General features: G+C 38.6%; 3 protein-coding genes across 3 annotated transcripts; 1 reads left to right on the top strand and 2 right to left on the bottom strand.

The window, feature by feature from the left end:
- Positions 1-380: 380 nt before the first annotated feature.
- Smp_164870 (hypothetical protein) lies at positions 381-1,082 on the top strand (the record flags this gene model as incomplete). Its single annotated transcript, XM_018799960.1, has 1 exon — positions 381-1,082. One exon carries the CDS (start codon positions 381-383, stop codon positions 1,080-1,082), a length of 702 nt encoding a protein of 233 aa, XP_018653821.1.
- A 9,810-nt stretch (positions 1,083-10,892) lies between these two features.
- Positions 10,893-13,100, bottom strand: Smp_164860 (hypothetical protein; the record flags this gene model as incomplete). Its single annotated transcript, XM_018799959.1, has 2 exons — positions 10,893-11,623; positions 12,921-13,100. The coding sequence occupies 2 exons, from the start codon at positions 13,098-13,100 to the stop codon at positions 11,432-11,434; spliced, it is 372 nt and encodes a 123-aa protein (XP_018653820.1). The 3' UTR covers positions 10,893-11,431.
- Positions 13,101-15,791: 2,691 nt separating this feature from the next.
- On the bottom strand, positions 15,792-16,085 carry Smp_164850 (hypothetical protein; the record flags this gene model as incomplete). The annotated part of the gene is made up of 1 exon (XM_018799958.1): positions 15,792-16,085. The coding sequence occupies one exon, from the start codon at positions 16,083-16,085 to the stop codon at positions 15,792-15,794; it is 294 nt and encodes a 97-aa protein (XP_018653819.1).
- Between the last annotated feature and the right edge of the window lie 9 nt (positions 16,086-16,094).

Below are 16,094 nucleotides of genomic sequence, written 5' to 3'. Positions count from 1 at the left end.
ACTTCCTTACTTTCTGTAAGCGTTATATTCCCTATTATCTTATATTGAATGTTGAGAGCCTTTGTTTGTCTGAACAGATAATCCCACGCTCCACTGTGACTGCGCGAAGATCGAAATAAAGACCTATTCACTAGTTCTCTGGTTTCTTCTATCAATAGCACGAGGGTTACCTTAAGGCACGAAAGTGGTGAGCCCTTTTTGAACTCAAATTTAACCTCATTTCTGTTATTAACTTTTTTTTACTTAATCGTAAAAGTAGACCTGATTATCCGTAAACTAAGTTGAGTATATAACTAGTTTATTCCGTATTATCTTAAGTTATTCGTGTTATAGTAACCATTTTTCGTGTTAACTTTATTGCTATATTTGTCACATACCTCATGTCAGACTCAATAGAAACCCATAATCTGGAGGATTTGTCACCAGTGGAGATAGACACTGTAATGACTACGAAATCCCGACTTTCAGAATTTGATCGTAGTGATCCTGAGTTGTGGTTTGCTCAACTAGAGCATTATTTCACGAGACACAATATCAAATCTGAAGGGATTCGCTATAGAGACTTGTGTTCTATCCTTCCTCCTTCAGTCGCCAAAGAAGTCCGTGACTTGATTTTAGATCCACCATCACCACAACCATACACCATCTTAAGACGAGAGATAATGAACCGTTTATCATTATCAGATAGTCAAAGAATCCAAAGACTTTTTCAAGGTGAAACACTAGGTGATCGGTCGCCGTCACAGTTTTTGCGTCACCTCCAAGTGTTAATGGGTGATAACACAGTGGGTGAAGCAGTCCTAAAACAAGGATGGATACAAGCTCTCCCATGCTACGTCCAACACTGTTTGGATGCACAAGATCCTGAAACCTCATTATCTCATTTAGCGCGTATAGCCGATAGAATAATGAAGAGAGGTCCTCCAACTGGACCTGGCACAATAAATCACACACAAAAAGTAGAATCAGCAAAAGACCCCGTCATAGAAGGACTCATTGCGAGTGTTAAGAGTCTCACTGAGGCTGTCACCATAATGCAAATGGGTCATAGAAACAGGAGCAGGTCACCACAACGACCATGATCCAAGTCACAAAACAGGTCACAAATGTCCAGACAACCTGGACAGTTTTATTGGTACCACTGGAAGTTTGGTGTCAACTCAACCAAGTGCATGCAACCATGCGCCTGGCCTAAGCATAATTCTAAGACAGCGGGAAACGAGTAACCCCTCCCCAGGTCGCGACGACTGAGGAGGGGCGCCTAAACAGTCGCTTGTTTTATGTTAGAGACAGAAACTCTGGCTTGAATTTCTTGGTGGATACTGGCGCTGCTCTTAGCATCATCCCTCAAAATAAAACTGAGATTAGTCGAGAAACATCATCAATTACACTTCAAGCTGCAAATAAAACTAAAATTGCGACATTTGGGCAGAAAAACTTAACCCTAGATTTGGGGTTCAGGAGGCAATTCCCTTGGGTTTTCACGGTAGCCGACTTAGATCTGGCAATACTGGGGATGGACTTTCTAGAGAGATACGAATTTCTAGTTGACACCAAGAAACGGCGATTAACACTAAAAGAAACTTCGTATTACACAAAAGGCAAAGAAAGTCACATCAGCTCTCTTGACTTGATTCAAACTCCTCCAGTAACAACAGCGAAATTCCAAGATATACTCGCGGAATTTCCAAACTTAACTAAACCAAACCCACAGCCTTCTAAAGGCAAACTAAAAGCAAGTCACACTATCAAAACCGAAGGTGCACCGGTTTTTGCAAAACCCAGGAGACTAGCACCAGATAAGCTCAAAATCGCTAGGGCCGAGTTTGATTATATGCTACAACTGGGTATTATCCGTCCCTCTGATAGTCAATGGGCATCCCCTTTGCATATGGTCCCAAAGAAGAATGAAGGTGACTGGCGACCGTGCGGGGATTACAGAGCCCTCAACCGTCAAACCGTACCAGATAGGTACCCAATACCACATATCCAAGATTTCACAAACGGTTTACAGGGTATGAACATATTCACTAAAATTGACTTAGGGCATATCACAATATCCCAGTGGCTGATGAAGATATCCCCAAGACAGCTATTACAACACCCTTTGGCTTATTCGAGTTTGTACGCATGCCATTCGGCCTGAGAAATGCGGCACAGACATTTCAAAGATTCATAGACAATCTACTTCGAGATATGCCATTTGCGCAGGGGTATATAGACGACTTGTTAATTGCCAGCCCCGATTTGCAATCACACGAACAGCATGTAAAAACAGTGTTAAAAAGACTGGATGAACATGGAATAAACATACATCAAAGTAAGTGTGTTTTCGGTGTTCAAACTTTAGAATTTCTCGGTCACACAATAAGCCCAGAAGTAGACACCATTAAACAATACCCCATACCTAGTTCTCTAACACAACTGAGAAGTTTTCTAGGTCTAATTAACTTTTATCGCAGATTCATACCAGGTTGTGCACAATTAATGCAACCTTTGACAGATTCACTAAAAGGAAAACCAAAAGAATTCAAACTGTCTTCTGACGCTGTCGAAGCTATTAAACAGCTTAAAGATAAATTAGCCCAAGCAACTACGTTGATGTATCCGAATTCTCTTTCCCCACTTGCTTTGATGGTGGATGCTTCAGATAAAGAAGTAGGCGGTACCCTTAACCAACTGGTTAAAAACGCCTGGAAACCAATTGCTTTCTTCTCAAAAAGACTCGCTCCAGCAGAGACAAGGTATTCTACCTTCGGGCGAGAACTTCTTGCAATCTACCTAACCATTAAACACTTCCGACACATGTTAGAAGGCAGGGAATTTATAGTCTTTACGGATCACAAACCACTAACGAATGCACTAAAAGCGAGAGCTGATAAATACTCACCTCGAGAACTCCGACACCTTGACTATATATCACAGTTCACAAGCGATATCCGACATGTCAAAGGTCAGGACAATCAGGCGGCAGATGCTTTATCTAGGCTAGAAATAAACGTGCTACAGCAGTCTACAGTAAACTTCGAGACGTTGAGAAACGAACAAGAGCGGGATCCAGAATTACAAAACCTGCTTAAAACAAACAATTCAAGTCTTAATTTAAAACAGTTCCCATCACCTGTCAATGGTATTCTAATCTACTGTGACACGACCAAGGCAATGCCGCGTCCTTTCGTTCCCAAAAGTATGCGAAAGTTGATATACAATAACTTTCATTCTTTGTCTCATCCTGGCGCAAAAGCTTCAACAAAACTAATCAATGCCAGATATATATGGCCGAATTTACAGAAGGATGTACACAAATGGGTTAGAGAGTGTTCAGCATGTCAACAATCAAAGATAAATCGTCACATAAATTCACCCATAGGCGTTTTCTCGCAACCAGATGCACGTTTTGCCCATGTGCATATCGACTTGGTAGGTCCTTTACCACGTTCAAACGGTTTTAATTATCTTTTTACATGCATAGATCGATTTACCAGATTCCATTTGAAGGTCCTTTCAAAGTCGTCTCAAGAAAATCTAAATATTTCGTGATAGAAAAACATGGAAACATCGACACAGTAAGTATTGATAGGCTAAAGCCGGCTTATCTAGATCATGAACCACCATACGTGTTGTTAGATCGTTTAACTGACAAATCCATTACGGAATCGAAATGTAAAGATGATAAATCTTTACAAATGACTAAAACGGTTCGCTGGGCACATCCGATTAGTCAGTCAAGGATGTTGACAGTTTCGGCTGCAGGATAAATCTAACCACGTAGCTAATCAGACCCTGCATCTACTTAAAAATAATTTTTTTTCCTCATTCCGCCTCACATACAACTCCCCAGACCTTTTACCTTTGATATATAAGTGTTATGTTAAATATTTTTTTTTTAAATACTGGACACATAAACTAGGTATTCCGAAACGATGGCTGAGGATTTTAATCAAACTCATACAACTAACACTGGCAAATACAACGAATTCAAAAAGCAACCCAGGCGAGTTTTATAATTTCTTTTTCTGGTTAATTAACTATGTTGGTTGTACTTCTTATATATCTGTATACATTTTTCACGTAGACTGGCTATACATATATACCATATGAACTAATTCTAAAAGTTTTCGGTCGAAGATATGTTTAGTAGCTTGATACGATTAATACTACTATTAATAAGTTTTTTTTTAGACAAAACATTTTGGATTAAACCATGGTCAGTTACTTATTAAAGTTCTCATCATTTTTTTTTCTATAGTATTATTATTAATACAAACAAAGAACTTGTACTGTTCCAAAAGGGAACTTTGACATATCGATCCGTCCTCTTGTTATCTTTCTCTCATATCTGAGCAACTTATGGCCAACAAACGTCGTATTGAAGGGGGTTTTGGTGAACAAAAACGCAGGCCTCACGCACTCGAACCTCTGCCCTCCTGAATGCTGAACCGTGTGCCTAGCCATTAGACCACATCAAACCACGGGGGAATGACTGCAATTTTTCCTTTTATCGACTAATCATTCATAATACCAATGAGTAAGAGGACTAACACACTTCTGAGGTGCAAACCAATTCGTTACTTGGATGAATTGACGAAATATTGCTTCAATATATCATGCATACCTAAATCAAACCAGAAAAGGGTAGTTGACACAACTGTACTTGATCCGCATACTCCACACAATTTTTTTTGCTGCTTAACCGTATATTCGTTTCCGTTTTGTGGATTACTCTGATGCACCCTTGGTTACGCACCTAGTTGTAAAAGGCGGTCATCACTGGCTCAAGGTCATGCATTTGATCGATTTTGTTAAAGAGTCCAACTTCTAGCAAGTTCACCCTTTTACATATATGCATTACAAGAGTTTTTTTTGTTGTTGTTGTTTTCACGGTTCTTCGTGCACAAGATATCTACACTATGTTTATTTCCTTCCAGAATACCAATCCGTTCTGGAGGCCAAGCACTTACATGAACCGAACAATTATCAATTGCATTTATGTATTTCCATTTTGTATCTTATTATTTTATGCAGGCAGTGGAGCAGTTCTTCAGGTTTGCTTGATTTTCACCATTACCTTTGAAGTAGACTCTTCTTTACTTTTTACTTGAGGGCGACTCAAGAGGCAGGTGAGTAAACACCTGATAGCCGGTCTGAGCATGGAAAAATCGCACCTCACCAACATGGTGTTGGGTAGCCCGCTCGCGGCACTTCCTCAGATATTCTTATTCCACATTCTCACACTTTCTCTTGAAAGCACGCAGCAAACTGTCAGCGATAGTTGTAGAAAAGACCACATGCTACAAAATAAGATGACAAGCTAGTAAATGAAGAGACATCCATGGACTATCGTTGAAAGCGTTAGTCGTAACTGATTGTAAGTCAAATAGTGAGCGAGTTGATAATTTCGCCTTGGGATGAGAAATAGAACTAAGGTGTTTTCGATAGATAGGTTAATCGAACCGACGTTCCTACGGAAGTCGATTCTAGGGGGAAGCTAATGTAACAGCTCAGGTTGGTTGGTTAAGAGTTGACCCCAAACAACCAAGCATATGCTAAAACAGTATTGTTCAAGTATTCATTCACTTCCTTACTTTCTGTAAGCGTTATATTCCCTATTATCTTATATTGAATGTTGAGAGCCTTTGTTTGTCTGAACAGATAATCCCACGCTCCACTGTGACTGCGCGAAGATCGAAATAAAGACCTATTCACTAGTTCTCTGGTTTCTTCTATCAATAGCACGAGGGTTACCTTAAGGCACGAAAAATCTTTAAGTTGTCGATGAAAACGTTCTGCCAACCCGTTGGCTTGTGAGTGGTAGGCGGTCGTTGGGAAGCGCGTGATTCCTAATAGTGAGGTCAGACAACGGAAAAGTCCAGATTCGAACTGGCGTCCGTGGTCTGTGGTGATGGTGGGAGGGCAGCAAAAATTTGCTACCCATCGTTCAACGAAAGCGTGAGCCACAGTTTCGGCAGTAATGTCCTTGATAGGTACTGCTTCTGGCCATCGAGTGAAACGGTCTACGCATGTTAAGAGATATGAGTATCCGTTCGAGTCGGGTAAGGGTCCTACCAAATCTAGATGGACGTGGTCGAAACGAGCATCAGGGGTTTTGAAAGAACCTAAGGGACATTCGTCGTGTCTGATGACCTTAAATTTCTGGCAGTTTACACAGGAGAGTACCCACTCCCCCACGTCTTTATTCATGGCAGGCCGGCAAAACCGTTCGGCTATAAGTTTGACTGTTGCACGAGCACCTGGATGAGAAAGATTGTGCAACGTATTGAAGATGTTGCGTCGATAATGTTTTGGTGCTATTGGACGATCCCTACCTGTAGATGTGTCACAGAGTAAGTTTTCCTTACCTGTTACCATCTGTTTAATACGCAGTTTTAGAGTTGTCGATGATAACTCGTGCTGAAGATCAATGTCTTCTTTTTGAAGCTGAGCGAGTTTAAGAAGGTTGATTCCTTGGAAACTGTTCAAGGAACTAATTCGAGACAAGGCGTCTGCGACTAAATTGTTTGCTCCAGAAATGTGTTGTATATCTGAAGTAAACTGCGAAATGTAGTCGAGTTGTCGAGACTTTCGCAGTGAGTACTTGTCTGAAGATGAACTTAAGGAGAAGGTAAGAGGTTTGTGATCGGTAAAAAGCGTGAATTCTCTTCCTTTGATGGAATGTTGGAAATACCATAAAGCACAATACATAGCTAGGAGTTCCCTACCGAAAGTGCTGTACTTAGATTCAGTGTCTGGCAACCGTCTGGAGAAAAATCCTATAGGTTGCTAAGAGTGGTTAACCCATTGTTGTAAGACTCCTCCGATTGCTGAGTCGGATGCGTCTACTGCGATACTAATGGGCGCTTGAGTGTCCTGATGAGCAAGCAGGGTTGCCTAAGCGATATGTTCCTTAACTGTGGAGAACGCTTTTCGCACGGCGTCGTCTAGAATAATTGATTTTGCATCTCCACAAAGTTAACAGTTTCATAAGGGATGCGCATTTAGGTATGAGCCGTCTGTAGAAACTTACAAGGCCGTTAAAAGTGCGCAACTGCTTGATTGTGGTCGGTTCTGGGTAATCCAGAATGGCCGCCACTTTGCTCCTAAGGGGTCGGATGCCTTGAGCATCAATGGTGTATCCTAAGAAGTCTAAGGAGTTAGTTCCGATTTGGCATTTCTGAATGTTGACAGTAATGCCATGCCTTTGGAGTCGTTCGGAAACAAGGTCCAGATGCTGGAGATGTGATTCTCTGTCCGGACTTGCTATTGGACAGTCGTCAACATACGCATGTACGAAGTTGAGACCTCGGAAGACGTAATCTATGAACCTTTGGAAGGTTTGAGCCGCATTTCTTAAACCAAAAGGCATTCGTAGAAATTCGTAAAGACCGAAGGGAGTGATGATGGCGGTTTTTGGAATGTCGTCGGTTATGTAGGTATTTGGTTGTAAGCCTTAACTAAGTCGATTTTTGAAAAGACAGTTGTACCTTTCAAGGTAGCTGTCAAATCGTGAATGTGAGGCAACGGGTAACGATCGGGACCATGTGCAAGGGAGATGACCATGGGTTATTTGATGGTCAAAGCTGTTTGAATAGGCCGTCGTCGAAAGTTCTTTGACCTATCACCTCTCCCATCCTTAACAACATGTCTGTCGCAGAACCATGTTGCAGGTCGATATTGTTAAGGAGTTGATCCAACCGTTGTCAATCGGTTAGATCTCCGCGTTTAAGAATCGATCGCTTAAGACTTTCGTAAGGTTCGGAAACATCGCTAGTAAACATACCAAGTGTTACGTACCTGTTGAATTTGCGCGGTAGTGCCTTGACCACCGCGAGGAATTGTGTGAGCGAGTCTTTGCCCGCAAAAGTCAGATTCTGCGTAGCAGAACCAGGCTTCGATATTGTTCGGCCAAAAAGGCGTTAACTGAATCGAAGGTGGGGGAAAAGTCTTTAACTTAAATAATTTTGGTGTCTGTTTCGTCATAGTATCATAAAAAACGAAAAATATATAATTAAAATATATCCTAAAAACTCAAAAAACGTTATATCACAATACATAAAAGTCAAGTAAAGAAAAACAATGAATAATGAAGTTCCAAAAAGGAACATACTCACAGTTTATCGTTCGGTGTACCAGATCACGTTGGTCTCACCACTGAAGATACGACCAGTATTCTAGTTTGACAACTATTAACCAGTAACACCTATATTCGAATCGTCCCCCAGTTGGTTAAAATCAGAAGTCAGATGCGAAGAGGTAGGAAAGATATATTTGTTGCGTTATCAATATATCGAGAAGCGGTTGCTCTAATCTCGCTAGTGAACGTAGGATCTTTTTCTCACACTGAGTTGTAACGTGATCTGGTGCGGATGCATGACCGAACGCCTTCAGTTAAACAAGTCCACTTAAAACAATGTGGTCAGCATCCAATGTCGAACACTTAAGAAGCTATTGAATTCGGAGAATTATTTATCAATACACAACCACTCATGACCGCGAAGCTAAAAATCGCTCCGATACTTGAGTTTGTTAAATTATGACTGATTAACGCCTAACACTTCCTTCCTAAACTAATGAGGTATGAAGTGTGCTGAAAAAATCCGGCGCCTGACAACAGAAATTCAGTAAGTGTAATGTATGCAAGACATAGTCATTTAAATTGTAATCCCAAAAGCGAGAGACGGCACTGGATCTGCTTCAACAGAATAGTAGCTGTCGCATGCAAATTTGGGGAAATTGCTCAGTCTCTTGTCACTATTTCATAATGCTTTCAGCGCGACCAATGCATCCATAACCAGGAAATAATGAGGCTCGTTTGTACGCAACGTACCGCTACAGCAACAGTCATAACTCAAAGTTACAACACCAGATTTCGTTGGTTGGAATTGATCTGGGCTTCATAACTTTGATTTCACTATTGTGAAGGATATTTATTATATCGAACGAGCGCTTGTCATTAGTTGATTCGTTTGCCTTTTAAAGCTTGGTAGTTTGTAGATGGCGTCGAGTCTCTATTGACCATGATCACCGCTACAGTAAGGTTAGGCGTCCAAAATCGACTTGGCTCGTAGACCAGAAAACTGGTCCAGATAAAATATATTTATTGGCGATCTCATGGTATCGAAGGAATACCTAGACGTGCCAACGAGTACAGGCAATAGAGGCAGAGCGTAAGAAAGTTCGAGCGAACAAGATGGACAGTGGAACGAGAAGTGATTTTGGTACAGTTAAACAACAACGAGTACAGTAAAACAATCACTGGTACAATTGGTTATAATGTTTCCATTAAACCAATCGCGTTCTCGTCGAGAAAAGCAGGTCACCACAAGTTTAAAAGGGGCCATAGTCATGTGTCCTGTAAATAATTAACAGATAAACAGTGTGACCTTACTATTTGCTTCCAGTTAACTATTCCTTGTCAGTGCAAATAAAACCGCAAACATGTAGAATTATGGTCTACTTCGTTATCAGTACTGCTTTAATAATAGACCTAATCCTAAAATTGTAGATTTGTGACGATGTAACTGCCTAGTCTATAAGATCTTACACAGATGTCATATCAGTGTCTATACCGACTAATCGTATTGTAATAATTACAAATATATGATGAACACACTTGTGCTGAAGATGCGACGACATATCTTGTATGGATAAAAGGTATAGGCTACGCTAGAGTGATCACGCCTTCAAGGCCTAGACATGCCATTTGATGAGTCGGAATCCATCCTTTCCTTGGTCTTTTCCCTGAGTTAAAAGTCGAGTATTTGTTTTCCCAATCGTCTCGCGTTCAGCTTTGGGGACTGTGTGCTTAGGGCCAAATGCCACCACAAACCTTATAAAGATCGCATGTAAGATTCCCGTTTTCCAATTATTCAGTTAGGACATAAGGCAATCATTGAAATCGCCTTTCATCTAACAGCCACATTTTATAGTTAACTGATTTGGGCAGTTAGCCTTACATATTAAAAGTTGAATTTTGACACCGTCAAGAATGCTGACCCTAGTACAGTTCACCTTCATCCCAAAATATATCACATTTTTTGGATATTACCAGGCTGAAGAAGTACTTAAACTTGCTGCTTTATTTCTATCTAATCACTCATTATGATTTACGTTTACTTTGAATACGATAATCAGTATTCGAAATTTAACCTCGAGCTAATTTCCTTAGTCAATTTTCTCTTATTCGAAACAATTTTACCATAGATTTCATGTCCTTGATCTTTTATACGACTTACTCATTTATGAGAACGTTCGTAGCTCTTATGCTTTGTCTTATCTGTGTATTCAACTCTAACTTGGTATAAACTGTAATTGGAAATCTTGTGTTGTTTTCCACAAACGCATTCAAACATACATATATATTGCCATATAAGACGACAAGTTCCCGACTGTCCACCTGAAAATTAGATACCATGTTTTTTTCAATGTCACCAAAAATATTGCAGGATCCCAAGCCATAGTTGATGAGTTAGTGAGACATTACGAATTTACAGTTATCGCTACAGCGTACAGAGGAAATAGACACCTGAATCTGGCGCATTAGTGTTAGGAAAACCGCAGTTACTAATCTCTTTATTGTCTGTTGGTAGAAGAATTGTGATATTTTCGTAGGTTGTTCACGTAGCCTCTTAGTATATTACTGTTTGTAATCCCAAATCATATCACTTCATATGGAAATAACTAATCTGTCACAACTTTAACTACGAAAATTAATAACTATTACAAACACACATTACTGGAGATGGTGGAAATTTGCAGACCGAATGGATAATTTTAAAAGTTCCGTTATATCAGGTGAATAGTTTAATTTCGAAGCCTACATAGTCCCTTTATTTACGATCATTAGCAAAAACTCCTGATGCACGTGAGCTGTTCGAATTTTTCCATATATGAATAACAGCTTATCTGAATATTTATTGCTTCCAATAGGAAAAAACAACATAAATCAAAGTCCATAAGAGAAGTCAGTTATGTATGAAGGATTTCAAATAGCTTAAGTCTACCTCAAGTTTATGCTGAAGATGTTGTACAGAGAGGTGATGAAAGCTTCAAGATTAAACCGCAGCCCAGAAAGAGAAAATTCAAGAAAAGGCGCTGCTTGTTACATCTTTAGATGTTATACAAATATACTTTTTCTTGAATAGAAGTTAGTAGACAAGAATATTTCTGTACTAACACACATCACAAATTAGTTTCCTAAAGTATAAGTTATTCATGCTTATTTGCTTAACGATATAAAATGTAAAGAGTATTTACAAATTTACTGTTTCGTGGAAATGAATAAACAAAATTTTTAACTAACTGAAGAGATTTTGTAACAAAAAAGCAAATGAACAATGATTAAAATGGAACCATAATATGCCAACAGTTTAGAAGAGATTATATGAAGGAAAACGTGTTTCGAAAAACAAACAAGACTTTAAAAATGTGAACGCTATAAATACTGTTGGCTACCATGACTGAAACGACTAGAAAGCTTTTTGGAATGTTCAATTATTGCCTTTCGAGCAGCTGTATCAACTCGGGACCGTTCAAGATCCTTTTCACGATCAAAAGGTCGTCTTATTGATTTACTAGGTGGTGAGGAAGATGGTGATGATGACTTTTCACGCTTTCTTTTATGCTCCTGAAGAAAAAAGTCAAAAGTGAAGCATTAGCCACGAAGTGAAATAAATACCCACCTTGGATTTATGCTTATGTTTCTTGGATTTCTTTTCACGTTTTTTCTTTAATTTGTGTTTGAGTTTATTCTCATGTAATTCAAGTAAACTTGACTTTTGTTTTGAAATCTATGAGGCAAGAAGGTGGACAAAAAGTAAAGAAGAGGGAAAGATAATATCTATAACGGTAAGAATGAAATTACTTGACAATCCGAAGCAATCTTTGCCATCTTCTGATCGTATGCTACATTTCGTTGATATTTTAGAGTATCCTTTATTGATTGATTTGTCTGAAATAAATGGATGTACAATAAATACTTACATCAACATCGATGAACCACAAGCGAAAACTAAAAAATGGGCTTAAAATAGAATAGACGAATACATTTATATACTAATGGATTGCATAAGTGTAGCTAAGGATAACCAATTCATATCGTAAACTAGTGATAAGACAAAGACTGACCCCGGAAATAAGTCAAATGATGTATGAATAAATAACGATTTATACGATAAACTTAGTCAGATTTGCGTAAATTGAACTAAGAAGTATTTGACAGCAAGTAATCAATAGTTTATTGAGTGGGCACATATTTACAACACCATACACTTAGATATTCCTTTTTCAAGATATGATAACATGTCACAGAGGAATGGGGAGGAAAAATCACTTCTATGTGATTCGCACTACAATCCATTGAGCTATTATTTATCATATAAACACGTGAAAACATTCTGGATTGTCTAGGTAGTACTATTTTGTCACAATCACTTTAAGTCGTCGGATAGTGCCTAGTAGTAAACGAAATATGCCACGCATTCCACTGGTAGCCACTATCCAACTCTGCTTAAACTTATTGAATATTGAGCGACTATTAGAGTAATATATATGATGTTACCAGTAAGAGTAAAGATTACATTACACTCATCGAAAGTTCACATTACAAGTACAGAAATATCCAGACTAATTCGTTATTCGACTGTTTAGTATGAAGGAAAGGATTGAAAAAGTTTGTGAATAGACCAACTAATGTGGCTAATAAAGGGATTGTTTATTTAAACACATAAACATGGTACAACGAAGCACTAAATATATATGCGCCACACAAATCATTCCATTTGTGTGAGGGCAGGAATACTGCTCGGGCACCCAAACCAAAGGGATAATTGCGTACAAGATTAGTTCACAGATAAATACACACTGAAAAAGATTAATTTAGCTGAATATTAATTACGAAACAGTTATGAATAAAATAAACTTACCTGACTACTAGTTAACAATTGTCTTGAATCATCACTTGGTGAAGTGAACCATGATGCATCATGAAGAGGTGTTGATATGTCTTGACGAAATTTACATGATTTCAAAGAATTAAGATCACTTGATCTAGGTAATAACTCCGTCATCCATGTATCACGTTTAAGTTTTTCATTCTTCACCATTACACAGCTTAAACCCCCCGAATACTGAGCAGTGTAAATCAAGAGACAGAATGAAAGGAAAAAGCTAACAACGCTGTGAGACAAATCAAAGTCGTTGAACAGAAAGTTAATAGCACCGTCTGCAATTATTAACCTTATCGATTTGAGTTAATAGTACTTATCGCTTAATACTACTCATTCATTGGTCTACTATATAAATTGTAATAGAGATATCTTCATGTTCACTAATTTTTCACATGTACAGGGAAATTAACCACTAATTGTCGTCAAATTAAGTATTGTAACATAATAGTCAGTATATTACATTATTAGTATTTCGAGTGTTGAATATATAATCCGTCAAATTATTAATGAAAAATGAGTGATGTACTTCCTCTTAAAGGTTAGGAAGCTTGAATGTCATTCATCGAGCTTGCCGGTTTGAACTTTGTTACAACCAATTTTAGTTCGGTTAACCAGGAAATATCACTAAGCTCTACACAAAAATGTAAATTAAATGGAAATCCATACATTTATATCATGTGAATGAGTTCTATATACCTCAATGTAATTTTGAGGACTGAAATTCCAACGTAAAGTTATCAATTAAGACATATCTAACAATAAGGATATCATAATAGTTTTCACTACTGGAAGATAAATGCAGTGACGCGATATGAACTAGTGATGACAACTACTCATTGATTATTGACTCAAACTTCCGAATGAACTTATTTCAAAGACAATATGACTGCTAGCCAGAAGAATAAAATTTCTATTTGATAAAATAGTATCGATCTAATATCATGAATCATGTAAGGGAGGATATCAGGTTTGCTGGCGACGTCATTCACCAATAAATAATTACTTTTCTGCTAAGATCAACTCATCCGCATCATATCAACCACTGTAAAAAAGAAACAAAGTCGGTAAAACTATAACTTATGGACGACTATTGAGTAACGTTAAAGTGAGCTTGAGAGTGTCCACCTAACAAATAGAACTGAATGAAGGTTATAAACCAGTATGAAGAGCTAGATTTATGACTTATTTTATTCATTTCCTTGAACACATAAACAATGCTACAAACGGGCACAAAATACATATGCTCAACACAATAACAAAGAGGTCAGTGGTAGAAATGATTTAATTGTGTGTGAGCTGTGATTCTGCCCGGGCCCGCAGGGGGCCACACCCTGAGCCTTCGACCTCAAGATCTAATCCACAAGGCAGTGGAGCAACGCCAGGAGATGCAGTCCCATGGTAACCAACAATTGGTTCATACACCTTCTGTTCCTTCTGGATCCTGGAGCCCATATGCACCATTGGTTTGGAATCAGGGTTTTCCAACTCCCCTAGGTGGACTTTCCGTTCCCACCAACCCGGTTAAAGCGCTGGACATTCACTTTGCGTCCTCTCAATTTCGTAAAATACACCCTTGCCGCGAGAAGATAGTGAGTAGGGATTCTGTGGCAGTGGCTGTATACGCGTGGTGATGTGAGATGATTTCGAGAGGGAGAGCTGACTCTCCCAACCCTCGGCCGTAATAGGGTGTTTCAGGGCATTGCATGTCAAGATAATCAGTGTTCAATCATACGTAACACGTGGCCCAACAATCTCAGTGGATGAAGATTCATGACCTCATCAACTAATTTATCATCATTCCATAATGCCCTGTGTTTAACCTCACTATTGCTTACCCGGTGATCCCAGCAGATGAAAGCAATATTTCTAAGGCATCTGTGATCAAATACCAGTAGCTTACAAGTATTTTATTAGAAGATTGATAAGGAGAGAACGGGAGCGGGACGGAATTGGTATGAAGATGCATGAACAATAATAATCAGGGACGATGGACTGATATTTTCAGAGTGAACGGTCAAGATTGAGTCAAATCATTGATAGTTTGCAAATTAACGGTTTACTATATGGTTCTCATATTTTACTGAGATATTCTGTAATTTGTGCCTAAATACATTCGATTGTCCGCACTCGTCTTCTCGTTCATTACAGTGGGACCTTGAGGAACGATTGTTCTAGCCAGTATAGTTCGATTGGTTCATTACAATGGGCAAGCCCGACCACCAAGTCAAGGTAGTAGCAATGGTCGGGATTTCGTGGAGTAGGGGCTGTGAACCAACAACAATCAGTAACCACATGCATTGATCCCACGTTTTCTTTATCCCTATTACTAGTGAAGTAGTAAGGTTTATGCCGAAAATATCATTACAAAATACTTTTTGAAAGAGCTAAGTTATGAGGCTAGTAGATTAGTCAGAAGAGTTGATCCCATAATTTCTCCGAACGAGAAGACGGTCGACTTTTAGCCATACTAATAACAGGATATAGATCAAAAAGAACATGCAGAAGACTATGTCACTATGTCAACCAAACAGCAGACAATTTTATGGATCCTCAAAGTAGAAGGTGATTAGTCTCAGAAGAATGACTAGTTTCAAAACACTAGTATTTAGTGTTTATAGAATCATGTAGTATGTTGAGAGAAAGCAGAGTCTCTAAAAAGGATTGGGAAATTTAAACTGTTACATTTTCATCTTCTATAAACTCAATATTCATGAGATTTGTAGACTGACTAAGATGTTTACAACTAGTTTCTTGGATGATATTTAACTAATAAATGATATTTCGTGCAATTTACCCAATAAAAGTGATATGCAAAATATTTACAAGCAAACTTGATAAAAAAGAATGTTAACTAAAAGTGATACCTGAAACATATAAAAAACAACATACACCAGATTTCAGATGCCGCCATTCTTCACTTATTTCTTGTCCTGGTAGTAAAGGACCGATAGTATCAATCTCTCCAAAGTCAGTCGAAGATTTATAACTGACTGATTCCGAATCTTTATTGAATTTCTGCTTGAATAAATCAGAGGGTAATGCAGGGCCTATCCCAGTGGATGGAACAAGATCATCAGGTTGAAAAACTGGTCCAATAACAACTCGATTGTCATTTTTGGAATCCAACATTTTTCTAGACATGTCAGCTTT

This window comes from Schistosoma mansoni, chromosome W, assembly GCF_000237925.1.
Source record: "Schistosoma mansoni strain Puerto Rico chromosome W, complete genome".
Classification (NCBI taxonomy): Eukaryota; Metazoa; Platyhelminthes; class Trematoda; order Strigeidida; family Schistosomatidae; genus Schistosoma; species Schistosoma mansoni.
This window is presented reverse-complemented; position numbering and strand designations above follow the sequence as displayed.